Below are 27,856 nucleotides of genomic sequence, written 5' to 3'. Positions count from 1 at the left end.
GGTCAAGGCTAGAAGGGGCCTTCAGTTCAACGCATTCCCTTTTAAAAGCGAATATTCCACTGCCATACTCCTTGGGAAGGCTCATGGCCTAGCGTGCCTCTGTGTGGTACGCGAGGTGAATAAAGAACAAAAGAAGAGAGGAAAAAAACGCAATGAATTACACAGCCGCGTTCAGCAACACACGTGCACAACACTGGGTTGGCATATACTATTGCACCTGGAGTCAGGGTGGTGACTAGATTCTATCGCAAGACCCGAGTTTGGCAGGGCCACCCTGAGGATTGTCCACCTGCCCAGGTTTGACCCGGACAGTCCGGGAATTGGCATCTGTGTGTCAGATGGCAGGAATGTATTTGTACTGAGATATGGTACCGGTATTGTGCTGAACCTTACTGCAGTAAACGGCACAGTATTGATAGAAAAAGGCTGACTGAGAAATAGGTCCCTGGGTTTGGTCTATGGTGGAGAATGTGGCGACCCGAGCCACCCCTCCGATACGCAACAGAAAATATACGACGCAAAATATGCAACGCAAAAACAATCACTCGTGGCTCTGTGGAAAATAAGTAAGTAAATAAGTAATACGTAATTACTATGTACGTACCAACCGTTGATGACACAGTGAGTCTTATTGAGCGTGCAGTAAAATTCCACAGGCTAATTTTTACTTGAAAAACTAGAACAGAGAAGTACAATGATTGGGTTTTGCTTCGATTGAAGCGTAACTCACTTCGAGAGCTCCTCACCCCTCCAATTGCCAAAGAACAACCACATGTTATAGCCGTCATTATAAAGGAAAATTAGGCTTTCTCATCCATAGAAAACCAAGCAGCCAATTGCACACGTCTTGAGAGCACGCACTTAGTTATTCATTCATTTGGGAGGAAATCTTCACGTGCAGAGAGAGGGAAGGGAGAGACTTCGGGACACGGCTTTACAGGATGGAGGCCGGCTTTGTGATGCTAATAGTTCGGTCGATCCCAGGGTTAAGGGGAAGTGAACCATTAATCAGTGCGTTACAATGCGCCTTTTGTGAGTAGCCGGCATGTTGTCTACAATCAAAGGCCTCCCACACAGACACATGGACTAACCCGACACTGGATCACTCCCCCTGGGACCGGGCTCGCTTTAAGGGTGGGCTGGTGTGCGTGTCCGCTTGCGTGGATGTGCGTGCGCGTGTTTAAAATCCAGACAGAGAAGCTCTAAGTGTTTCCCCAAAACCTCAAGGCCTTTACGTTTTCGTGACCACGGTACTTTTGAATGATTGTGGCTCACGTCTGAGCTGCCATGTCCGATCCGACCAGGTGGATTCAGCTGTGGAGCAAGTGGCACGCAATTAAAAGGTCGCAGAGTTCAAATCTTGGCTGGGGGTTGTGACTAAACCCATCGTCCCGCTTGGGGCAATAAAATGAGAGGTACTTTGTGGGGAAATCAGCAGTCGTTGTGCTATGGATGGCCTGTCCCTCACCACATGAATGTAGAATTTCCACCACTGGCTCTGCCTCAATGCTCACATGAGCAGCAGGAGATCACTTGAAGGATTTATAATTGATACAAATATTTTTCATGCCACGCAATTTAATTTTGTTCGACTCACGTGCAGCGCCACCGCTTGCGATAGACGGGCGCGGCGCGCTGAACCTCTGCCGTGCAAACGCGGCTGTCGCGAGGCATGGCTGTGATCTTACGCGCTATCAAGCGCCGACACAAGGCACATTCCTCTGTTGTTGCCGTCTGCGCTCTGCCGGCGCGGCCCTGCAGCGCTGGGAGAGAGCGACGTGATGGGCTGCTCAAGAAAGCTGCTGCAGTCGTTCCGCCCTCGAGCCACTCATTACGGAAACAGAGACTCGCACTAAGCATGTCGGCCTGACGGCTCGCAGGGGCCTCCAGAGAGCGCAGCAATATCAGAGGGATGACTGCAGGCTAAGATGTGCAAAGAACCATGAAAAACAAGTTTTGTGGGAGAACGATCTTCATCAATATTTCAGCAAAACCTGGGAGGGCAATTCCTTCCATTAAACATTCAGGTCCACCTGTCAGGTCAATCTCCTTTCTTGTCAATGTCTCTCACAGCGGCCAGTGTAGAATTTAATCTGCACAAGAGTTGCTGTGCATTACAACGCCTTGCCCTCTGATCTTCAGTCATTCATTGTTTCCCCTCTAAATTAGTATCAAAATAATAATAACCACTTATTTACCCAGAGACAATTTTTCAAGAGGGTCTTGCGATGGGATGTTTGCCACACACTGATGACATTGCATGTGTTTACCTCTGGGAGGAAACCGGAAAACTCGGCAGAGATCCATGCAGAACAGGGGAGGAACATACAAGCGCCACACAGAAAAGGAGCCCTGCTTGAGACTCAAACCCAGGCCCTTGTTGCTGTGAGGCACGAGTATTACCACTGTGCCACCCTGCCGTCCAATAACCCAACAGCTCTTTTAAAAAGCATCCATGTTTTGAGGTTTGTGCCAAACAATGAGCAGTTTTACGGGACCCAGCACAGCAATAAACTTTGGTTGGTCGGTGAAATCTCATTTTATCACCAATTCTTCTCTGGCAGTTATTGCCGTCATGCAAACAAATTACTCTGATGGAAAGGACCCCTGAAGGCCCGCGCACTGGAAAAGCTCATTTCCTCCACCGCCGCTCTTCCCTGTTATCCGTCGAACAGAAGCGCGCTGTGTAACACAAGACTCCCAGAGGTTCCCATCATCCCAGATCTCATTTTATCTGCCCGACTCCCTCGTGGCCCTTGCCAGCTATCCCATCCCCCGGCAGTGAAGTGGGCGAGAGAGCATGTAGAAGCATTACTCTTGTATGCTTGCCTCTCATCATAAAGCTCCTGGCTAGAAGACGACACTGCTGTGCATGCACCACCGCCCTGATACGATGCACAAGAGTTCAATTATTTAAACACTCAATCGCACGCCCAGATATAACTGTCATAGTCGTTCCATTGACCCCATCGCTTGTGAGTGTACGATTATGCTTTGGGGCAAGCTTTCATGACCCCCAGCGGTCCTAAAACACGATGACGCCACCAACTTGGCCACCCACCAGGCCTCAGACTTAGGCCACAGATTAGATCACCAACTGCATCAACAACGACGCACACGATTAGGTCACCGACTAGGTCAACGACTTAAGCCACCTCCTACGCTACCAATTACACCAATGACTAGACCACCAAATCAGCCAATGATTAAGGTCATCGACTTCGCCACAACTAGGCCACCGAATGTGCACGCCACCGACTAGGCCACCAACTAGGCCACAGATTAGACCACAAATAGAACAAAGACTAGGCCACTGGCTAAATCACCGACTAGGCCACAAACTAGACCACAGACGAGATGAAAGACGAGGCTACTGGCGACACCACCGACTCGGCCAACGAATAGGCCACTGACCATGCCAGACTAGACCATCTACTAGGCCGCTCACAACGCGATCAGCTCGGTCACTAAGCCACTGTGCACCGGCAACATTGACGACAGCAGCAGCAGCAATAAGCATTGGGGACCCACACAGTTAATGTTCCTGAACAGTCACAGTCAATAAGTGAGAAATCCAGCATTATTGCACCCTCAGATGCATCCGAATGCTGAAGAGATTGCTAACTTACAGAGTAAACAACATGCGGGAGCTGAGAAGACGATTTATTACAACATTATACTGGAACCAGCCACCTCATAAACATGCAAAGTCTGAAGGTCACACAAAATCCACCACGGAGAAAGATGAGCCATTATTATTGGTAGCAGTAGGCTTGTTTACCAAGGAAAGACGCCTGATTCTCAAGACTCACTTTCAAGAGGGTCCTGCTAAGGTTTTTGCACTAGGGGGTGATGTTGTTACGTGTATTTCTAACGGATTAATGTTGCCCATGTACTACTCCAAGCCTGACTGCTGATGAGACACTTAAGTGTGAAAACTGTGCCAAAGTTTTGTTGTATTGAACCAATCCTGCCAAAAAGTATACACTCCCAGAAGGCCGTGTTGCTGACAGGATGTGTAAAAAATATAAAAAATATATAAAAAATATATATTTTAAAAAATATGGGATTGACAGATAGGGGAAAGTTGTATAATATGGACATTTATTATGTAGTATCAGAGCAACTACCCGTACCAGGAGACACAACTACATTCGTTATGTTATCTGAATGAAAGTACATGGCAAAGTTCTAGAGCAGAGACTTACATATTAGCAGATATACACATTACGCAGCAAGAAACCCCGACCATCTCAATACTTCTGTTTATGTATAATTTAACGGGTATGAAAGTTCCCATGTAGCATGCAAAGGCAAGCCAGATTGTTGATGGTCCCAGAATCAATTCGGATCCATTAAGCCGGAGCACTTATCTGTACCAGGGCTCTTACAACATTTTATGTATAAGACATTACAGCGTTAAGACAAGGTACAAGGTATAAGCTGCCAATCTAATTTCCAGCATATTGGGCTCAGTGGGCACATTTAATGCTTAATGGAATGGCTGCGATATTAAAGTCATCGGCTGAGCAAGAGGAATGTCCCAGCTGTAATGCATCCGTCCGTTCCCAGCCAGGAGATGGTGAAGCTGGCATCAAACTAACCATCGCGCCAGCGACGGTGGCCTCACATCCTCACTGCCAACCTCACCAAATCGTTACAAACTCGGGTTGTTAACATCGTCTTTTATTTTTTGCATTTCCGGTAACAGCGTGGAAAAAAACGGTAAACCACGAAAACCAGTTTGCTGCGCATGGGGGTTGAACAGTGTGGATGAGACATAATGGTCAGTGTCTGGGAGACCAAATCCTCAACATGGGTGGAGGAACCGACGAGTGAGGTTCACGGGGACAATAACCGTGGCAGTAGCAACAGAAGAGCGATAATGAGGCGACTGACCGCCGGTGAGCGAGTGCCTGGAGTGAATCTGCGAGTGTATTTATCACAGAACTTCCAACATTCAAACTCATTGTCCAGCGGGGTTTGAACCTCTGCAAGGAAGGCCACACAAGTCAATGATTTGGTCGACAACCCTTTATTGTGATTTCTCGATTAAAAAAACCCCAAAAGAAAAATAGATGGCATAACATTGTAATTCTATCGAAAACGATGGCTTTTGTATGATGAACAGTGCGATTTGTCATCATATAATGCCACACTAAAATTGAAAACCTAATTCACTTTCACATTTTACTATTAAAATGTGAGCTAGAAAAGTAGTGAATTCAATTTAATGATGAAATACTTACTGCTCATTAATTTTTTATTCTAACTTTTTTCTCCTTCTGCCTGACGTAGGGTTATTGAAAAGGGGGACGGGGGCGTGCCTTGCATCACTAAACACGCTGTGGGGCTGGCATTTGGGAGCGACACAATGCGGTGAATGGTGCTCAGTGAAGTACGGAGCGTCAGCTGCAGTGAGACACCTCATTAGGGCTTCTAAGGCAAAGTGGCAGCATTATCCTGCACATTATTAACACAGGGTCAGGACTGGGCCAGGCCCACATCTGTAAGTGAAAGCCTGTTGTTGTCTTTAGTCTCCATCAGCTTAACCTAATCTTGAGCTGCAAGGCTGAATTGGCAACGAAGATAAAGCAGATTCTGATAATCCCTCCCTCCCCTTGTTCTGTTGTTCTGTTTCCTGCACAGACCACAGCATTTTCATCAATTCTAACGATGAGACAATAACGGGCTAAAGGTGCCCTGTGCCACAGCGGGAACGACTTGAAGGAATAACTCGGAGGCGCACGCAGGAGAGCCACGTAACCAGTTGGTACCGCAGATGCGTGAAAAAACAAACACTCGAAGCGGTATTGGCCAAACGTCCAAATGCTTAAAACCTCCCTGCTACTTACTCAATTGGGACTACGTAAAGCAACTGGCTCAGGGCTGTAAACAGATGATAACACGTAAAAAAAATCAGAAAGCATCATTGTGCAAAGCATGTAATGTATTATTGTGTTACTTATATTCTCCAAAGTGACACTAAATTATTTGTACGCGTCAAACTAATTGCGATAGATATTGGTCGCCACACGGTAACGCGACACGTAGAGGAATATTCAACTCGTGCAGTAGACATCTAGTGTAGTGCCCAATTTTGTTTTACATGGACAAGGAGAATATCGTACAAACTCCACACAGGAAGACACCTGAATAGGGAATCAAACAAAGGCGCTGCTTGCCGTGAGGTACGACGAGCATTACTACTGCGACGATCTGCCGTGCAATGAATCATTACGACTCAGCCTGGCGATTTCACTCCGGGACTGTTTTGAACGTTGCAGTGAACGTGGTGGAATCCGTGCCTCTTGGCGGAATGTGTTACTGCGTGGCGTTGCGAAACAAAGCACGCCGCGGCGAGCCGTGGAGAGAAGGGAAGCCTTTCAGGTGCTGCGCGACGCTCTGGTGGGGACAGACCAAACCCGAGTCCAACATGCTGCGACATTAATTTTTGAAATTACATCTTCTGCCACAAGAGGCTGACGGGCGCACTATTTAATTCATCTCTCAACCGCAGACAGACTTAATCTCTGCGGCCCCCTGTGCATGCCGCCTGCAGCTGTATCTCTGCGAGGTCCGATAAGCCCACGGCGCCCCCCCATTATTTACTGCATTTTAACCGCGTCATTAAAATGCAGCGCCGACGCGGAAACGACTGCGCTGCACCGCGCTAATCTCCCACGATGCAAGTTGCTGCAAAATGACGACCGTCTCAGATTTCTCTGTGCCTTCTCTCCTCCCCAGCGCCAGATTTGATTTCTGAGTCGCTCCTTCCGTGGTGGTTCGGCGGTCTGCCATTCCGGAATTTCTCTGATGTCCATTTGGAATTTTTTGCTCCGATTTATATTTGCTTAATAATTGACGCTGTAATTGCTTGCACGCACGACACTTCATTTGTTTGGCTGTGCAAAAGCCTACGTGATGAAGTTAACTATCATATTTTGTTTTAATTTTCATGGCAGACAGGTGTAAAAGGTGTGCCTTGACATTGTCATTGCCAGGACTATTATTGGGATTCATTACAGAAACATAACAACCACGTTTAAATAAAAAAAGTTAATATTTTAGTTGCATAGAAAAACTCTAAGGAACAAAGACACTAGGATGTTACAAGTCATCGAGATCTCGAAGGTAAGCCAACTATCAACCTCAGATTGATTTCCGGCTCAAATGAGCATTGAAGCAGTGCTTATTTCTTGTTTTAAGTCCTGAGCCAGTGGTGGAAACTCCTCATTTCTATGACGGGGTGAGTCTTGTTCAAAGGAGAACCGCTGCCGACTTCCCCACAAAGTGGTACTCAATGTATGGACCACAGAGGGATGATGGGCTGAGCCACCCCCAACTAGAATTTGAACTTGCAACCTTCCGATTGAGAGCCACCCACTCCACTGCTTAGCCAGCACCGGGCCGGATAGAATGACTTTACACGGAGAGCCCTCGTGGATAGCGGCACAATGAAGACCGTCCACGTTTAGCCGTCGCTCCTCTCTCTCGGGAGGCTCCCGCGTTACGATACCGGGTCACACCGTCTCCTCACCCACACTGCGCTCAGCCACCAACACCGCAGGTCACGACGCTTCTCTTTACGTTTCTTCCCTCGTGCTGCACCACTCTGGAATTCCCTTCCATCGTCTCCGAGTGCTGTTTGTTGCTGGGCAGCTTGAAGTTTTGGGCCTTTGCTCAACAACTGCGTTTAAAATTAACCAATCACAGCGCGGTCACGGTAAACGCCCGCGGTGGTAGGTGGGTAATTAACGACGGTGGAGACGTCATGTCTGGCTGGCCCCGTCTCTCCGACGAGGATGGGGAGGAGGGTAACGAATAGTGAGGCTGGCCCTTCGGCTGCACGGCGGGACTGAGCGGAGCTGCGCTGAGCGGAGTTGCGGTGAGCGGAGTGAGCTGCCAGTCGGAAGGCCGCTCGGCACCTCGAGGAGACTTGACGAAAGGGCCGTTGGGGCCGTGGGGGGTGTGGGGGGCGTCCCTTGAGCCGCAACAAGAAACTCCTCTACGTAACACATTCAAATATTTTTTTACACGTCCCATCAGAAATATGACATTCTGGGAGTGCATTATTTCATCAGCATTAGTTCGACACAAACTCTGGACTGGTTTCAACATTGACTGTCTCATCAGCAGTGAGACTTACTTGTAGCAATACTGGTGAACTGCCGGATGTTTATAGGCAAGTGTCCTCTGTTAGATATGGGTTCTAATTCAACACAACTCTATAATACACAAGACAGAATAATCATTCACGTTCTGGAGAATATAAGTAACAAAATAAATAAGCAGACACTGTCTTCTATCTGTCCCTCCACGTGAAAATATAAATGCTCACAAAGCATACATAAAGTGCTTCAAATTATCTCCGGACGCAGACACACATTTTCACACTTGGTGGAAGTGCAAATAGGAGTTAATGTTTGCGTTAACCCCGTGGCTGCTTCTGTGAACGCTCCAAGCAAAGTCGGGATATGCTGCGTTTCACTTCTGCACGAGCGCCTGTGAGACGGAGGCGAGCGTTGGGTCCGCCGCGTGCTCCGGCTCACCGTGCTCACGAGGGCGGGGCCCACGTGCGTGGCTTTCTCCTGCCGCTGTACACACGTCTGAGTCAAATTGTATAAAAGCATTGACTTTGCAAGGAACGTGCGCTCACGATAAATTATATGAAATTATATTGAAAATTGCCTTTGACATATATATAAAAAAAACTTTGGCAATTTTACTAATTTTATAAATGTAGTGCAATTTTGAAAATTGGAGATTTTCCAACAATCTTGGAACATTGCCAACATATCGCCAATTTTGTAGACTAAGTAACCTTCATATTGCGTTTCATAAACTTTTGGAAATATTGTATTTAAACACCTAAATTATAAACACAGCGTAATTGTCTCCAGCAAAGTTTAAATTTAATTTTGCATTTTTATGGGCCCAATTGCAACATTGTAAAACATTGCCACATGTTACATGTACATATATTTTCACGCAAAGCAATATGAAAGTAATACGGAAGGCCTGCTCCCAACGCTGGTGCGACGTTGACCGTTGCAATCGCGACAAACCAACATCTGGCCGCGTGGCTCGGTGGTAGAGCGAGCGGCTACCAATCAGAAAGTCGCGAGTTCAAATCCCTGTCGGGGGGTTGTGACTCAGCCCATCATCCCTCCGGGGCCAATAAAATAGGCACCACTGTGTGTGGAGGGAGATGTTAACATTAGTTGTTCTACGAATGAGTTTCCCACAAACACGCAAGCCACGTGCAAGGACAAAGACACAAGGCTTTGTGGACTCAGCGATGCGAGCGAGGAGCACCTATGAAGGCCAACACAGCACATGAAGGGCCAGGTGACCAGCACTACTCTTCATCTAATCAATGTTGATGTTTATAAATCGCATAAAGTACTTAAACAAAAACTGAGGCCCACTGAGCTGTATAGCTCTTCTTCAGAAGCGACCTGGTCAAAAAGGATAGCTCAAAGAAGTGGCTCATCACGTTTTAATGTAATGCAGCAGCCAAATACTCTATAAGCGGATGTTGATTCTAAATGTCGAGGGAAAAACCAGAGGACCCAGAAAAAAATCCACGTGACCACGGGGAGAACATGCAAGCTCCAAATATACAGGTGCCAGAGTCATGCTGAGCAGACCTAGGAGAAGTCCAGGACCATTTCAGACATTTATCACCGATGCTGGAATCGAACCCAGGTCATCAGGTTCGTAGCGTAATGAGTTAATTACTGCACCACCTCTCGCTACGCTACAAACAAGGACACCCGCACACATGCAAACTACCAGGAGCAATCGTGTGTGTGTGTGTCGTCACGTGACGAGGGTATTGGGTGAAAGGTTGAAGGTGGGAGGGTCTCGGTGTAAATCTGGGAATAACACAAGCCGAGAAAATGAGAAGATGCGCATCAATGATTCATGGCACTCAAGGTTAGCCCCGAGCTATTCAGTGTTTCTCTGCCCTTTACCATCAGCAGGTCCCCTAGGCCACCTGCAGCCCGCCGCTATCTCTTCTCCTCCCATAACCTTCAGCTGTCAGCGGCAGCGCTCCTGCCCCGAGCGGTTTTTATCGGCACCTACACCCCTCCTGCCGTAGCCGCCAGCGCCATTCCGCTGGCGCGCGTCCACGGCGGCTGCCAGAGCGAGCCGTGCCACGCGCATCCCGCGGCCCGTCACCTGCCAACCGCTCCCTCCGCAGCCTCCCCTCAAGCTGCCACCCCCAGATCTTCTTCCGGCACACAGGGGCCCTCATCAGCGAGGCAAGCGGCGCTTCTGTCCAAAGGTAGCGCTGAGCGGCAGACGAAGCAGCAGCAGCAGCAGTATTCCCTTCTGCCTTCGAATTACGCTCAACAAAACAAAGGTAATGTTTATTATTAGGTGCTCCTGTGCAATCCGGCCAGGTGGCTCAGCAGGACAGCCAGCGGCTCACAATCAGAAGGATTCGAGTTAAAATCCTGGTTGGGGGGGATCGGTCGATAAAATAAATACCACTTTGTGTGGGAGAAGTGAAGAGTGCTTATCTGGTGTAAAAACTCATCCCCGTCATAGGAATGTGGAATTTCCACCACTGGCTCAGGGCTGTAAATGGGAAATGAGCACCGCCTCGATGATCATATGAGCAGGAAATTACCTGAAACTGTGTGACGCAAAACACCAATCGGAAAGGGTATGTGTTGATAAAATGGGAGAGGCTGCAAACGCAATCGCCACCCACATTGATGGCCCTATCAGTGTGACCATAAGAGATCTTAGAACCACTTGGGATGAGGAGGAATGACCACAATCCCATGGCCAGGCTAATCCTCCGATGAGTTAACATTCTCCGCTGGACCACACAAAATGAGGCAATAAAAACACGACCGCCTCACGTCGCAACTCTGAGCACCATAGCCCGAACGGATTGTGGCACGTGTCACTCCGCAAAGTAGCGAGGCGTATTGTGACATCACGAGAGATTTACGTTACTACGACTATTATTACCACGCTTGTTTGCACCAGGAAAGCCTCGCCGAGTCTCACAACTTTTCTTCGGGAGGATGCTGCCAGTTGTCGCAGTACGGGGTGATATTGCTACGTGTAATCCCAATTTTGTATATTTAAGGTAATATTTCAACATTGGGATATTTCGCAAACACCATTTTCATTGTGTGCGAGGGTTTTTTTTTTAACTACGGAAGGAAACCGGGGAACAATGCAGAACGAGCGAGAGAATAGGGGCAGTTTATGCAAACTCCAAACAGACCGTCACCCAAGCAGGAATTAAACCCAGGGCTCTCTTGCTGGAAGGCACAAGTGCACATTACCATCCAATTATAAGAGCAATAATCACACTACTAAAGCAAAAGCACAACTGAGTGGACACATTTAAACACAAAGGCCCTGCACATCAGAACGAGAAGCGAATCAGAATGTCTCGGTGGCCTTGAGCACCACGCAGTATTTGTTGACGGAGACTTCTTTTGAAAGAGCGCTCCTTATCTGGGGGGCGCAGCGCGACAGAGCCAGCCAGCTTGTAAGGCAAAGGGCTCGTTCTGTGTACGCGAGATAACGTGCTATCTTCTCGATGGGCGCTGCTCACTGGTCGGAGAGGGCCTGTCAAAGGCCACAGCTGGAATATGGCCCCACACACAGCACATGTTGCTTTTCCCACGCATCTTGCAGCAATTAATGGCATTCCTTTGGAATGACCACAGCTTTGCAGCTGATAAGTGGCAGGAATGTGTCCACGATCATCCTGCCAACTTGCCCATGGGCTTGTCAGCACGTTGGGGTTTGTTGGGCTTTTGAAAGTGGAAAGCAAATTATTGCTTATTTTTGTTTGTTTATCGTGCTATAAATTATTCCCACAAAGTATATGGAGGAAAATCTACTCGTAAGTTTTCTGGCCATTGCTACCCAGAATTTTAAAATGTGAGATGGGGTTTAAAATACCATTCCGCTTAAGGCAGGCATAGCCTAACAACCCTGAAGCTAAGGCCCCTCATTATCTCCGCAGGGTACGGAATGCTGATATTTCCCCAACAGAAGTCCTACCAATTTCCTTGCGGCTCACTTAACTCCAGCTAGAATTTTTGCATGCATTCAGGCGCTTTTTATTGCCCTTTAACACAAAATTTGTCATTTCTAGTTTTGCATCGAACTAGAACCCATGTCCAACAGAGAGGGCCCATACCTATAAACATCTGAAAGTTCACCAGGATTGTTTCAAGCAAAGCTCGACTCTGCCAATGAGACACTGAATGTTCGAAACCGGTCCGGAGCTTTTCATGCGTTGAACCAAGACGTCTGGTCAGCGTGGAAAAGTAGGCCAAATACGCACGAGGCCCTTCCGCCGGCAATGGCACGAGCAAGCGAGCCAACTGCGGGGCTGCGCCTTGTCCTGTTAGCGCACAGTGAGTGCTGCTGCTGCAGGAGCTACAGTAAGTAGAGACAATGCTGCATGAAGCAACTACATACCATATCACTCACACAACCAACATTCTGACTTGGTGTGATTCGACAAATAACACAGCAAACGAACCGCTTCTTTGCTAAATCGACTCCTCCCACCTCCTCGATGAACTGACCCCTCTATGCCTCTGTTAAGTTCTTAAAAATAATGTCTCTTGTCATTACACGCTTTGTCAGCTGTGCAATTAGCTGATAATTAAGTATTTAACCAGCGCACACCAATTACCGTTATACTCCGCTCCGTTAACACCAACGAAAAAAAAACACCGCTTTGGGATGTCAAAAAATTCACATTTTGTTAACACTTTTAAGCGGCAAAGTAAGTTTTAAAACAACTGCCATACTTTGAACACAGTGAACATCGAAGTCACACAATTACAATGTGCTAGCCGCGTCTTCAATTAAAACGTACATTTACATTTGTGTGAGGATATTTTTCATCTCGGTGTACTCTGTCACACAGCATTGCAGGTGTACTTACCAAACACAGTGTGGTGGGTAAAGTGTGAGCATGCACAGATGTTTACACATCGGGGAGACAAATGCGGCCGGGCGTAGAACCAACCACACCACTCCCTTGAAGCATCACGTGCACAAAAGAGATGAATGCACCGGGGTGCGTACAGCTGCCTACATGAAGATTTCCGTTCACATTTTACAACTCAATTGTGGGTCGAGTTCAAGTGTTAGTGTTTGGTTATGAGCCGGTGCCATTGGCAATGGCTTAGGAAGGGATCTGTGGCATTAGGAGAGAACCTGTTAATTCGAGCAGCAGATTTGCAGGATTTGGTGCACGACTCTTTAACGTTGGTTCAGAGAAACGCAGCGGCGGTTCTCCCCCCCCCCCCCCCCCCCGCTGGGTGTAGAGAATTGGGCTCAAACAACACTGGGTGGATTTGCCCAGCGTCTCGAAAATTTGACAACACTGCCACCTGCCGTTCGTTCCGCGTGGCTGTGGCCTCGTTCCCAGGCCAAGCGAATTAGCAACACCGATGGCCAACTTTGTCACTGTGATTATTATTCACTCCGCAAGTAAAACGTTCAATTAAGGCAACAACAAATCAATCGTGTAAACGAGGTACTCACGATGTAGCCTCTTCCAGAGCCCGAATGTGTGGAGATCTGAAAAGATACACAAAGACATTTATGAAACACACGTGCCAACCAACGCAGGAGTGTAGTTACAGAGGACCCCGTTGGCGGGCGTGGTGGGTCAGCGGTAGAGAGCGAGCGGCTGCCAACTGGAAGGTTGCGAGTTCACAATCCTGGTTGGGGGTTAACTCAGCCCATCATCCTTTCCATGGTCGGTAAAATATAAATTATTTTGTTGGAAGGTCACTTTCTCGGGGTTATAAAACGGAGATGTGTTCTGATTTCAATTTGGTTGTCTTTTGTTCCCATTTCTATTCGGTTGTTTTTTGCACGGACTTGTTTTGCTTTATTATCGTTATACTTTATTCAATTGTTTTTTTTAATCATTTTTCATAACCCACGTCAGCCACACTTGCAAATTAAACTCTCCTCGTTTCTTAAGATCTCATCCGGTAAAACAAAATACCAGCTTGAATGCTCTTCTGCATTTCACCGCTAGACTATGGACCCAATTTCAAAGATATAGCGAATTCAAATCGGGTCCATCTTTTTGAAACACCCTGTATATTGCAGACATCCTACCAAGTGAAACCTCAACCATCAGTGCATTCAAGGCCATTCACTGAACCCTGCCATCCACCAGGGTGTGTACGCGGTGACACGTGCGGGGTTTGCACAATCATCAACAGCGAGCAACGTGTGTTGACGGATGGGAAAGTGTGTGCTCACTGCTTTCTTTTGTACAGAAAGGGATTTTTTAAATCTGCAAACATTTTTACATCGGCAAATACGATTTGTTCGAGGCTTCATTGGTTTTACATTTGCATAACCAGTTTAAAGGATCGCCTCTCATTATTACGCAGTGTATTTGTAATTATAATCTTTTGCTTATTTTCATTAAACATTGAGCAAACACATCGCTTAATCCTTTCAATTAATGTCGCACCACGAGAATCGCAACAGAGCGCTGTACTGACGTTCGTCTCGGGCTCCGCGGCGGAGCGAGCAGCTCGCTATCGGTCCACGGTTTTCCCGAGCCCATCATCCTTCTGGGTCGGTAAAGTGAGCACCACTTTGTGGGAAGTCAACAGTGGTCGTCCTATGGAGATACTCGCCCCTACCGTAGGAACGCGTCATCCCCACCAGTGGATTTTGCTCATCAGGGCTGGAGGAGGAGGAGTCGTCACCGCTCACTGTGACGGTCTCCGCACCGATGCCTCGCAGCGGGGTTCAGAGCACTCGCATGAACCCCGTGGCCTCAGCGCCAGCGGCTGGCCCTGGCGACGACCTCGTCACAGCTGGCGAGCCACTATTCTCCACCTCCTCGCGTTTAAGAGGGCTGCACTACCAAGGAGGAAGCTACGAGGACCGACATTAACCCCCGGCTGAGAGCCAAGCAGCGGGAGAACGAGGCAGGCGTAATAGCCGCCTTGAGCTTCGGGGACACGGGCACGGCGATGCATTTCCTGCTCTGGGGCTATTACACAAAGGCTGCATTAAATTGGAATCGGAAAGGGCCCTTTCAATTTCCTGCAGGGTCTGTTCATTACATCCCACACGGACCGAGAGTGCTGTAATGCAGGTTCAAGGCTGCACGTGTCTTTCATCGGCGTCCCCGGCGGACTGCGCAAGCACTCACTGCTCCCACTGCAAGCTCCGAGTGCGTCACGTCACTGTTCACACCGCCCACGAGTTATTTTCTTCCGTCGAGATACAAACGCGAAGCTTGGGAAAACCTGTATAAGCCGGGAGCTACTTTGCATTAATAATACGTTTTACATTTTAAAAACGTTTTTTTCCTGTAGATTGTAGATCAGTGCGCTGCAGAGTTTTGCAACGTGCACTGTGTAGTGCACGGATACGTGGGAAACCGTAGACAGGCGGGAAAGGCAGAAACAGTTGTTGTCAACGATCGCCCAAGCTCTATGATCCTTCACTGGGATGTGATTTGGCCAACTCCATAAACGAGTGTTTATAATTTTTGGGAGGAAATGGGCTACCTGGCCCACGTGTGAGACGGGGGCAACGCTCAATCCTCATACATATGGAAATGAACCCACTTGCTGTACTGCAATCACACCCTGGCAAGCCAGGAAATGGTGACCTGAATGTCCAGGGGGAGGGCGTTTCATGAGCGAGTGCGATCCAGCGACCCTCTGCTGCCTCCCCAGCACTGGGGTCCAGGCCACGTGCAGCACGGCTCACTGGCGCCCGGCCAGTGAGCCTTGCGCTTCTCGGCGCGTGCACCCTGGGGGGTCCCCTCCGGGGGCCTACAGGCCACGTGGCTCACTCCCGACCGTGAACCCCACGCGTGCGCCTTCGAGCGCCGCTCTCTTTGTGACATTCGTGCCTCACAGCGGGAAGGATCTACGTTCGATTCCTGACTCGGGTTTCCTCTGGGTTCTCCGGTTTCCACCCATAGTTTAAACCGCGATCGTTCGTCGATTCCTCCACTCGTCCTACCAGGTTGTTTTGTATCATGCACAGCGTTTAATCACTGCACTGCAGGTCACAACAACTCACCCACTCACCCCATCACTCACCATACTGCATGTCACAAACACTTCTCTTTAATTACCAGCGAAACATCACACTCAAATTGTAAATGTCGTGGGTTTACTCTTCAACACACCGGTGTGCTGAAATAGAAGCTAATTGGCACGTTTTGTTTACGTGACAAACCTCAACTAATTGGTTGTCGGGTGGTGGTGGGGTTTAAAAATTGGTCGCAAAAACCTCCGTGTCAAACCGACTTCTCTTTCTGCTTCTTCCCTTACACTGCTCCACCCATCATCTATTATCCATTACAGCTTCATAGTGCTGTTTGTTACAGGCCCCTTCACATTTTGGTCTTCTGACCCAGTGGTCAGCCAATGTGTTTAAATAATAATAATAATGTCACTGGTGTTTTGGCCAAACAACAACACCAACAGATGATATTGGAATAATGAAACATCTGGTGTTAAAAAACCTGACCAAGACGATATCAATGTGGGTGTAATAGAAGGGTCAAACGTGAGAGATGACGTTCATATTTGTAACCCACTCTTGCCACCGAACCCTTATCGGTAATGGTCAAACGTGCCGCCAATTGTGAGTGGCACTTCACGGCATTGAATAACGCGTTTGCGGTAATTAAATATCACACCATGAAACGGCCTTGGATTGGCGTGGCTAACAATGTGCACGCTCATTAAAGCCTATGCGAGGGGAGGCTAATTGCAGAAACGTGGAGATGGGTTTAGGCGAAGAGGCAGCTCACATTCCAGCTGTGATGGAGGAAGCACATTAGAAGAAATTATCTGAATCAGGAAAAAAAAGCGAATTGAAACAACGTACAAGAACGGAGGAATAACGCGTGAAGCGGCACAGCATTGCTGTTGAGTTTAGGGCACAATGCGTGCGCTTAGATTCCTGGTCCTGCCCAAACAGCAGGAATGTGTGTTCGCCGTTTGCTGCATACATTTATGGTTCGACATAGGCAGGCCGCCCTGGTTATCACCGCGGGTCTGTTAACTGCTAAATATGCACAGCCTGCTTCATGTGCTTCGCAGTAGACGTTAAAAGCTCCGGTGATGTCATTAAAAAATATTAAGCTATTTTCTGCAGGTGTCACATGCTCCATATTTGCCAAATTTACCCACAAATCACTCAATTGAGATACACATCAGCAACACCGCCCCCTACTGTGTAACTAGTGCCGATCATGCATGTGACACACGTTGCCTTCGTGATAGCCTGGGCTATACAAACGGCATGAATAACAAATGTACGAAATTATTAATTGTTATAACGGTGCACGTGATAATTCGGGTCTGTACACATTGTCATATCACGGAGAATATCATTCGCTTCCCCTTTTGGACGGCAATCAACCTGTGGGGCGGAGGGTGCGGCGATAATACTGGTGCAGGAGAATGTAGAATTCGCGCGGAGAACATCGGCGCCACGTTGTGGCGACAAAACCCACACCGGTACGCAACGTGAAAACAAACACGTGCCTTACGAAACAACGCTTTTGCTCGCAAGCGTGGCTGTGTCCCGGGCGCAGCGCCGCCACAAGGTGGCAATACCGTGCAGCGGGTGCCGTGCGCACGCTCGGCCTCCTCCCTCTCCGCCGCACAGCGCGGCGTGACAAACTGAATGCAACCGCGACACCGCTTCGCAACTACGGTCGCCACCTGCCCGGGTTTGACCCGGACAGCTGGGGGGGAACTTGCGTTCGGGCGGCAGCAGGCATTGATTTGCGCCGAGATCTGGCAGCTGTACTGGGCTGAATTTTATTGGAGTGAACTGCACAGTTTGGATCGGTCTGGGCTGTGAGAAAAGGTAGCAGCTCTGACACTCGATCATATTCTTGTCAAATATGAGCTCATCTTCTTATTATGTTTGCAAGTATGTGCTAAGGCCGGTACATTAATGCCCATCAGCATTCCTGCGGGATTGGAACTCACAGCCTCCCGTTTGTGAGCTCTACCACTGAGCCATCTCTCATGCATTAAAGTTAATAAGAAACTCACACAGGCTTCACACTGAGCACTGTATGGCTTCTTATATTCCACCTTTGCTAGAACACTCAGGATATAACTTGTACCATAAACCCGCAGGCACGTGCACAAGTGCACATACGACGAGCAGAGTGGGAGTTCTCAACCTGTGCTCTGCAAGGCCACTGGAAGCTCTCCGCGGAACTGCTGCAAACAGAAACTGTTTTGTTTCACAAAAGACTGCAATTTCGGTCCTGAACATTGTGCAATGATAAAGATATTTTTCACAAATCACTGGTTTCCTGGCTTTTAAATTAAGATTTTAAGTCAGTTACTTGGATTAGTTTTTACTTTGCAAAACATCATTGGTGCACGGAGATCCATGGGTCCAGTTGCTGGGAACCACTGATATAGAGCGCAAGGTTTCAAACACCATAATTAGAGCACTGACCAGCATAATGCTGCGAATGGCCATGGCAGTGTCACGCATGCCCGCGTGGCTGCGGGTTACAAACAATAAAGGCCAAGGGCTTCAGCGATCCCTACGAAGGAAGGCAGGCGCATGCAGTCGTGTCAGCGGGCAGCAGTATTCATAATATAGGTTTTTGGGTCATATCGCGTTATTTATAAATGTGTGTTAACCCTCCACCACCCGACACGGCCAAATAGTAAAAAATGTGTCACGTTTTTCAAAGGACAAAATAATTCACTTCTTTAGCCCACCGGTGTGTTGAAGAGAGAATCAACAGCATTTTTAAATTTGAGTAGTCCGACGTTTCGCTGGTAGTTACAATCAGCTTCATCGGGCAAGAATGGTGAAGCTCTCCTGTTGCTCCCGGTCTTAAATAGAGCAGCAGCCGGGTAACGTCATCATTTAATTCAATCTGGTGCAGTGATTCGAGGCAAAGAGGGGGAGGGTATTGTAAGCAGTATGATTGTGGGAGAGATCTGAAGATTTGGTGGAAAAGATTTGGGCTTAGCAGGACAAACCGAAGCCCTGTGATGAAAGAGAACACGTGGGGGGGGGGGGGGGGATTCAGAAGCCAAGAGCCTAACAGGCCCCTGCCATCACGCAGTGTTTGTGGAGATGTCAACACAAATCTTCGCCGGTTTCACCACCGACTAAAAATAACTCTGGAAACACCACTGTGAAATTACTGGATCTAGTAACAATCTAGCAGTGGATTTAACCACGCACAAATATTGTTGAAAAAATCAAGACAAGATGATTTACTGCACAATTGAGTATTGAGGTGGTGCTCACCTCCTATTTCAGCTCTGAGCCAGTGGTGGACATTACAGATTTTTTTTCGGGAGCGAGTCTCTATTTTATTGTCCTTGGAGGTACGATGGGCTGAGCCACCCCCCCAACCAGAATTTAAACTCACAAACTTATTTTTGCGAGCCGCCCACTCCACTGCTGAGCCATTGGGCCGGTCAATAAAACAGAGAAAGCCGCGTGAGGAGCGAATGCAGCGCGCGGCGCCAGCAGCGCGGCGGGTCCGCGACTTACGTCGCTCTGCCGGTCCTGCGACGAGCTGCGCTGCGCGTCCTTGCCGTCCCCCCTGAGCGCCTCGTCGGCACCATTCCTCTCGCACGACTCCGCGAGTGCCTTCACCTGCAGCAACGACAAACGCTCATGACACGGTCGCCCAGCGCCCACTGCCCAGCACCCAACGCCCACCCCACTCCCCAACACACAGCACCCCCTGCACCTCCGATTAGCACGGTTGGCTACGTGCGGTGTGAAAAAAGTACATACATACAGCACTCATGTCCACTGGTCCCGCTGTGAAACGCTCATGTCAATGTCTTCTGCTTCAATCTCAATGGGATTGTTTTTGCTCCGATTTAGATTTGAGTAATAAACCACATTTATATTGCACCGCTGTTACAAAGATTGTAAGGCGCTTGCTGGTTCAGTAATTTGTCCGAACTCTGCTTCCGAAACCAATCGAGAGCTGTGCTGGACTGGCCGCTTGTTGGCAGGAGGACCCCGGCTGACCGAGTTTCAGATGCTTAGTGTGGGCATACGGCTACCCCACACAGGCCCTCACGGCTTTCACGGCCTTCGCTTGCGAGGTTGGTGTGTCACCTGGCCATGGCGCGTGGCAAGCGAGGTCAACAGTGCCACCGATGGTTTGCTCCTTGAGCAGGCCTTGTAGTTGTTTCATTCTCTGTACTTTGTTTTGTTTGTCATTTTGATGACCAGGGTCAACCCATGTAAATGAGACTCTATCCTAGTCTCTTGAGTTCTCACCTGGTTACACAAATCAACTTGAAACAGGTCGATAATTAGACCACCGCGATGACCCCAGCCATCCGAGGTAATTATGAAAATCCCAGCAGAACTTTTCCATTTCAAGATATCGCTCCCCTTAGGAAGGATCTTAGGAAGTGCCTTTCACTGTCGTGCATTGTGCCAGTGTGTTTATGTGGCGGGTCGCGGGGTGGCAGTGGCCTCTGGGCACCGCTTCAGGGTGCAAAAGCACACGGGAAGCGAGAACGGGAGCCCTTCGTTTGGGACCAGCTGATCGCGAGTTCGCACAGAGACCGCAATGCGGTGGTGCCGACAACGATGCTGTTCATTAAAGTTGCACGTATCGTCTGCTTATGAGCAGCAAACCGCTGCCATTAATTGGGGAACGCTACGGCTGGGCCGCGTCACCGTGTTGAGTATTTAAAGCATCTGCGTGAGAGCTCGTGTCGGGGGAATTGCTGCAGCGCCATTGCCTTGGAGGTATCGACGTTTTCACATTACGTCTCACGCTATCTTATCTCGCAGCAGCAAATAAAGCATTTACAACCTCCAACTGTACACCCTAGACTCATAAAACACGAGCAATTTCCCCCACTGTTTAAAGCAGATAGTTGCACATTAGCAACAAGGCAGTGTAAGTGAGGCAATCTCATATCGCCGCCAATTTATGGGTCATAGTTAATGGGCAATCTTAAATTTGTCACAATCGAGTCTTGGTGGATTAAAGGCAATACAATAAACACAAGCTGTATAACGACGCATCAATAATAACGAAAGTAGAAATGACATTCCACCGATGTACGTTTCAAGTGAAACAACAAAAAACGTAACACAACAATCAAGAGGTTTTTTTTGTAACATTTTTTCCCTAAATTTAGTACACAGAGAGGAAACAAATGTCAGTGTGTAACAATGTACAAGTCCAGGGAGTCTCTGGGTGGCTCGTGCACTGAACGTGAGATGAGTGACGGCTCTGCCCCGGAGTTGAGAGGGGAGGAGAGCCGGTCTAGAGAAAGCGATCACGGCCAAGAGAGGAATCTCGTCGTCAAAGCACAAGGGGGAACACCACAATACAATGGGCAGCACGGTGGCCTGGTGGTAACACTCCGACACACAGACAGCAGCAACATTATCCCCTACTGCAAAATCTTGGCAGGACCTTCCTTAAAAAAAAGTCTCGGCACTCGGACGGTCGGGAGACAGAAACCGAGGATAAGGGGTAGAACAACCCCGATGGTTTACACGGGAGCCAGACTCTTATATCATTCTTGATTATATCATTCTTTTATTTATTTCAGGTGCGTTTGGGTTACATCCCTCCCCTCCCCTTGTCATCACCCCCCCCCCGCCCTTACTTAAAAAACTACCCCCTGCCCCTTTCGGTGGGGACCCCCGTCTGCTTTGGTGCAGCAGTAGGTTCGTTCTCCAATCTTTCTGCCTTTTATAACCGGATTAGTTTATGTTGAGGGTGTGTACGTGCGTCACAACGTGATGTATTCGGTCCATGCATTGCCTCAATAAAAAAAGTCTTGGGACTCAGTGAGGTTTCCCTGGCTAACACGTCATGGCTTACAGAGCCCAGCAGCCTCCGTTGTGAGCCACCGCGAGGGGGGGGGGAAGCCCCTCTCCAAACACACTTGGTCGCAAAAGCATGTGTGCTGAGAAGGGTACAAATATAAGTGTGTTTGGCAGCAAACCGTGCTCTCGTGCGGAACGCAACGCGGCCTGCCACAGTCAATAGAGACATTTAAACCCCGCACGCGCGAGTCGCTGACCTCTGGGCAAACACACAAAGAAGACCCCTTTGGTACAAATGTAAAGAATGTACGAGAATATACGAATGGCTAACGTGATCATTCATGGCCATGAAAGAAATACAACCGTGTAGATGTACCGTATTCAACAGTAAAGTAAAATTATCATTTTATCAAGTGCACACTCAATCTATGAAATGTATTAGCTACAGCCAGAAAAGCTCTTGTTAATTTATCACCCAGAGAAGTTATCCTAATTTATAATCTGCAAATAAAAATTATGCCGCAGTGCAGATGCGTTTCAACATCACGAACGACACCGTGGGTTAAACGAGAAGATCGTGACTACAGAAGGACTTGAAAGCAACGTAAAACACTCGGTAAATCCGGCATATATAATAATAAGCACCGAGGCAGTGGTGCTTTCTTGTTCAGAGCCCTGAGGCCGTGGTGGAAAACTTCATATGGCGGGAGCGAGTCTGTCCATAGGACAACCGCTCTCGACTTCACATCAAAGTGGCACTCCGTTTCATTGACCCCGGAGAAGATGACGGGCTGAGTCCCCGCGTCTCCTCGGTGGACGTCCTCTCGGATGCGTTTGCGCACCTGATCCCGCTCCCTCGCACTCGACCCTTTTCACCGTTACTCGGTTAGCCGCGAGTTTGGCGCTGCCATTCGGTGGCTCTCGGTGGGTTCTCGTTGACGCCCACGAGCCTGGGATCGGGCATCAGATCCGGAAGTAAATATTTTCCATGTGCAGCGTGGCCGCTTTCTACACCGCACGGTCTGCTTCTCATACGCAACAGGAACAAGATTTCGGAAAATTTGGTGACTTGCTTGAAAGCCAGACCCGATGGAAATGTATGGAGTATTGTTGACGAGAAGCCAAAACCTGCAAGAACTCGCGTCAAAGTGAGTCAAGGTAATTTTTACTGAAATGAGCATTGACGCATTGCTTATCTCCTGTTTATAGCCCTGGAGTGTCAGTGGTGGAAATCCCAGATACCGATGTGTGGAAATGGGCCTATGCACAAGACAACCACTCTTGACTACCCCACAAAGCAGTGCTGGTTTTATAAACCTCGGAAGAATGATGTGCTTAATCAACTCTCTAAACAGGGTGTGAACTCGCAAGCATTTTCTCGAGTCACACGGCTGGATACTCTCCCGTCCTGTATGGCAGATGTTGCTTATGGACTCTAACACTCTCTATATGGTGGGAGACGCTGTCATGAAACTATTTAAAAAAACTATATAAACTGTGTTCATTTACCAGGTAAGGTCCACTGAGCTATATAGGTCTTTTTCAGGAGCAACCTGAACGATAGCTCAACGAAGCGGCTTATCATGTGGAAATGTATTGCAAGCCCAATACTCTAAACGCGTGTTTCTAAAATGTGCAGGGAAAAACCGGAGGACCTGTAAAAAAATCCACGCGACCACGGGGAGAACGTGCAAACCCCAAATATACAGGCGTCACAGTCGAGATCGAACCCACCACCTCCTGTATACCAGGCGAGGCAGATAACATCTTGCCTGGGTTCGACAACTCTCAACTCCAGCCCTTGGCGTGTGGAGGTTGTAAGTTCTCCCCCTGTCCTGCATGGGTTTCATCTGGGTTCTCTGGTTTCCTCCCATAGCTAAGCAAACAATAAAACACATCCAACGTGATTAGCCATTGGCCAAATATCCCAATACTGAAAATGTACCTGCAAATTCCTCACCCGCGAAAACTTGCCAGGAACCTCGTGAAAAAGAGTAGTCTTGAGACTATGTGAGGCTTTCCCTGAGTAAACGTACGCAATCATGTTCAAAGTGCTGAATAACAAGTGGCGGGTAAAGGACGGCACGGCCGCTTGCGACAGTTACAAGCGCAAGACACCGGTACTTACAGATCGCCCAGAAGCAAAAACTCACGCGGCGTTAGCACCGCGAACCACAGGTACCGCGGCATGCGAGCGGAACGTCCAAGCGGATATCCATCTCGCCGTCACTACGAGCCGTGAATCAAGATAAACCGAGCCGCGCGTTCCACCCAGGCGGCAGCTGAAAGAAATAAGCGATAAAGCCATCGCCGCCGCCAGCAAGGAACGCACGTCGCGTGTGCGCGCCAGGCCCACAGCAGGCGCACGCACGTACATACACACACACACACACACGGTACTCAGAATGGGAAACGCTCTCTTTCGAGTTTGCTTTAAGATAACATCGATTACTGCGCACAGCCCACTCGACGGCAAATATTTCACAGAAGAGCCTGCGACAGCAGAAGAGAGAGCTCACGCTGCCAGGTTTCAAGTGAGCGACCGGCTCGGCATGAAGAGGCTCTGAATATTCACAGCACCGGAAGGGGTCCAGATCAAGACCCCCCCAGCAGTGATACCTCCTGCTGACGGAACATCACAGCTAAACCCCCCCCCCCCCCGTCCCTGTCTCTCCCAACAGTGCGACTGGGATTGGACAAACATCTCAATGCTGAAGAATCGCTCAATTGGGATATCGCACAGCAACAACTTGGAACCCTGCTGTGCAAAACTTGGCAGGACTCTCTTGAAACAGTCTTGAAACTCGGTGAAGGCTTTCCTGGGTAAATATGCGGAATCGTCATGTTTGCGATCCCGCATTACATGACAGTAGATTGTGTAAATGGATTTGAAGCTATTTAAAATCATCCAAACTATTAAGCCAAGTAAGTAGGCTGGGCAGGACATGTCGCTAGCAGGGATGAGGGATGAAGGTTGGAAATGAAAATGGAGTGGCAGCCAAGAATGGATCCGACAGGGCGTCCACCAAGGAAATGGAGAAAATGAATTCAGTGTGCGTGCAGGTGCCAGGTGGATTTATGCCTCGCAGAAACATGAGAGGTGGTGGAGGTTTGGGGAGGCCTTCATTCAGCAGCGGATTGATCATGGCTGGCGATGACAATCATACTCTTTGGTTCTTTCGGTAAAGTCACGTATAAAGATAAAATAATAAATTAAATAATAGCATACAAATACGTAATCGACCAGGCTATGCGTTAATTGTGTGTTGACCGACTCTCTGTGTTGTATTACGTAACATTTCGATATTTTGCTAGGTTATTTAATTTAGTGTGTTCTTTCTCCCTCTTTCCTAATGTTCAAGCTTGCGTACTTGACCACGCGTCGCCATACTCATTGACATGTTAATTTTTTCTCCAACCCCTCCCTCTCTCCGCCCCTGCCCCCCCCTCTGTCTATTTAAGGCCTCGCCACAGAGACGATCTCCCTCTCTGTGCCTATGTGTTACTCTCTCTCTATGTATCTTGGTGATATCTGTCTGCTTATATGTCTGTCTATAGTTTTCTGGTTAGATTGTTGTTGCTATTTCATTTATACCTGATGATGATTGCTTGTGTTGCAATCGAAACGTCGTATGCTATTATTTAATATATTATTTTATCTTTATACGTGACTTTACCGAAAGAACCAAAGAGTAATTCCTGCAGTCACGAAAGCTCCAAATTTAAGATCGATGACAATAATAATTGCATTGTGTACCAGATGACACACTTAAACGTGAAGGGAAAGCACTGGCAGTTATGACGCTGCACGTAATGCAGTGCCAACATGCAACCACCCGACACCCATGCCAACAAAATGTTCTGCATCAAGGGATTATCAAGGTTAAAATATTTTGATTCATAGATTCAACGATGCTGTCTGTGTGTGCGTCCACGTACAGCGCAGACAGCCGGCCAGGTCACCTGACGCAGGTGGGTAACCGGCCGAGCTGAGCAGTGAGGCAGCCGAGAGCGGCGCACCCGCTCGGTCACGACGCGCTTCGCAAACGGGCACTGCCGCCACGACAAAGCATTCTGAGAGTTGCCGACAACGCTCACGTACGTGGCCACGCACGCAATTGTGAGTTACCAAGAGCGGTGTTTAATGGTTCAAAATATTATTCCACGCACCGATGGTTCCTTGGGCAAATCGCCACGCAAGTGCACGTTCTCAGACTATGAACCTCAGCACAGAGCTGGCGAGCGGCGAGCACTCTTGTCGCTACTGCCACGCTCGTGCTGTTCCAAAGAACTTCACTCGTCTCGATCGATTCCTCCTCCTGTGTGCGAGGGCTCGGTCTCTACCAGGCACCGACTGTTTCATCTCATCAACCACACTGCGTCCAACCACCACTGCAGGTCACAACTAATAATCATATTAATAATCAAATTCGAAGTCTCTGAGTGACTCGCACAGGATGGAGTTCAACTATACCGAATCGGAGCGTGTCGGTGACCAAAGTATGAATAATCCTCACCGTTAAGTTTTCGCAGCTAGGGGGCGATGATTGCTGTGTGTAATCCCAGTTGAGTAATTTGCTGGTACATTTCTAGCAATTGGGATGTTTGGCCAATACCAGTTACACTGTGAATTATTTGTATCTATGGGAGGAAACCAAAGAACCCGGAGGAAACCCAAGCACAACAGGACAGAACATATAAACTCCACGGAGTTGGGAATCGAACACAGGGACTTCTCGCTGTGGGGGCCAGAGGATTACTGCTGCGCCACCCTGCCGCCCCCACGACAGGACATTTGAGATCGGCCGCGTGGAAATGGCAACGCAGAGGTACATCGCACTGGCGGAGAACGTGCCAAACATGATTATGAGCCACAACAGAGGCTCAAATGATCATAATGAAAAGTATTACGGGAGTGTTTGTTTGCTCTCGTGTTTCTCACCGGGGCTCATTAAGCTACCACCAGGGCGGCTGCCCCGCCACAGCAAGGTTAATGGGCACTCTCATTACACTTCACAGGCCGCGATGAAGTGCCGCCTCAGTGGTTCAGGTATTTGTCTCAACAACCTTTCAGACAATGAAATTATATATATATATTTTTTTTGTCGACAAGCTCTCCGTTAATAGTCCCTTTTAAATACGGTATACCACTGCACACCGCACATCAAAGTACACTTTTACAAGTACCGTATGGTAATGAGAGCTTTGAGAATCCTTAATCAAACGGCATGCGCTTTTAAGTGGAATTGCAGTTCACCGAGCTCCTAATTATCGGCAGCGAGGGCACCGGGTTTTTTTTTTTAACCCACGAGCAAGAGAAGGTCATGCACTCGCAATCAGAAAAATGGTTAACCTCAAAGACCAATGTACGTCAACATTGGCTGTGAAACCGCACATGATTCGATTTCTTATCTGACTGTAACGGGGGAGGGGGGGGGAGCTGCGTTTAACACTCAGAGCAGCGTGGCGGAGGGACAGCTTCCTTGAGCCAGCCATCCCTTGGGGCTTTGCCGACAGGTCACCTCAATTCTCTCTTTGCTTCTTCCCTCGCACTGCTGCTCCACGTTGGAATTCCCTCCTCCCATCGTCGATTTCCCTTTCGCAATCTCTTACAATAACCTTGCTCTGTTACAACTTTGATCGTGCTTTTTGTTGCTGGCTCCTAGACGTTTTGGGCCCTTTTTGGAGCTGTGCTCAGCAACTGCGTTTACAGAAAACTAAAATAGTGCCAAGTAGAATAGAATGCTACCCCTACACATTGCATTGGTGTGGACACATCAGTAGGGACAATAAACCATTCATTACATTCCATGCCCTACACTTAAAAAAACACGTGGTTGAGTTAAAACCAGAAAGAAAAAACACTTTAAATGCCTTAAGAGGTTTTTTTTTCCATTTGGATAAAATGAAAAAGATAAACATTTGTAGTTCATGACATTATAATTCACGTTTTTTGTAATGGAAATGTCAGGAATGAACCTGCCACGCGAGAGAGTAGTCATATTCTCTATACGTAGATATATTCTCTAAATATCCA

At 48.2% G+C, this 27,856-nt stretch overlaps 1 protein-coding gene across 1 annotated transcript in view; it reads right to left on the bottom strand.

Moving 5' to 3' along the window:
• LOC133348768 (autism susceptibility gene 2 protein homolog) overlaps positions 1-27,856 on the bottom strand; it is a 269,387-nt gene that overhangs the window by 156,584 nt on the left and 84,947 nt on the right. Inside the window, 2 exon segments of the mRNA XM_061561755.1 lie at positions 13,549-13,584; positions 19,555-19,659. Coding sequence (XP_061417739.1) covers positions 13,549-13,584; positions 19,555-19,659 — 141 coding nt within the window.

Source organism: Lethenteron reissneri, chromosome 28 (genome assembly GCF_015708825.2).
Source record: "Lethenteron reissneri isolate LAM-NWPU_2019-01 chromosome 28, ASM1570882v1, whole genome shotgun sequence".
Lineage (NCBI taxonomy): Eukaryota > Metazoa > Chordata > Hyperoartia > Petromyzontiformes > Petromyzontidae > Lethenteron > Lethenteron reissneri.
Note: the sequence above shows the minus strand (reverse complement) of the source record. Positions and strands in the feature narration are given on the sequence as shown.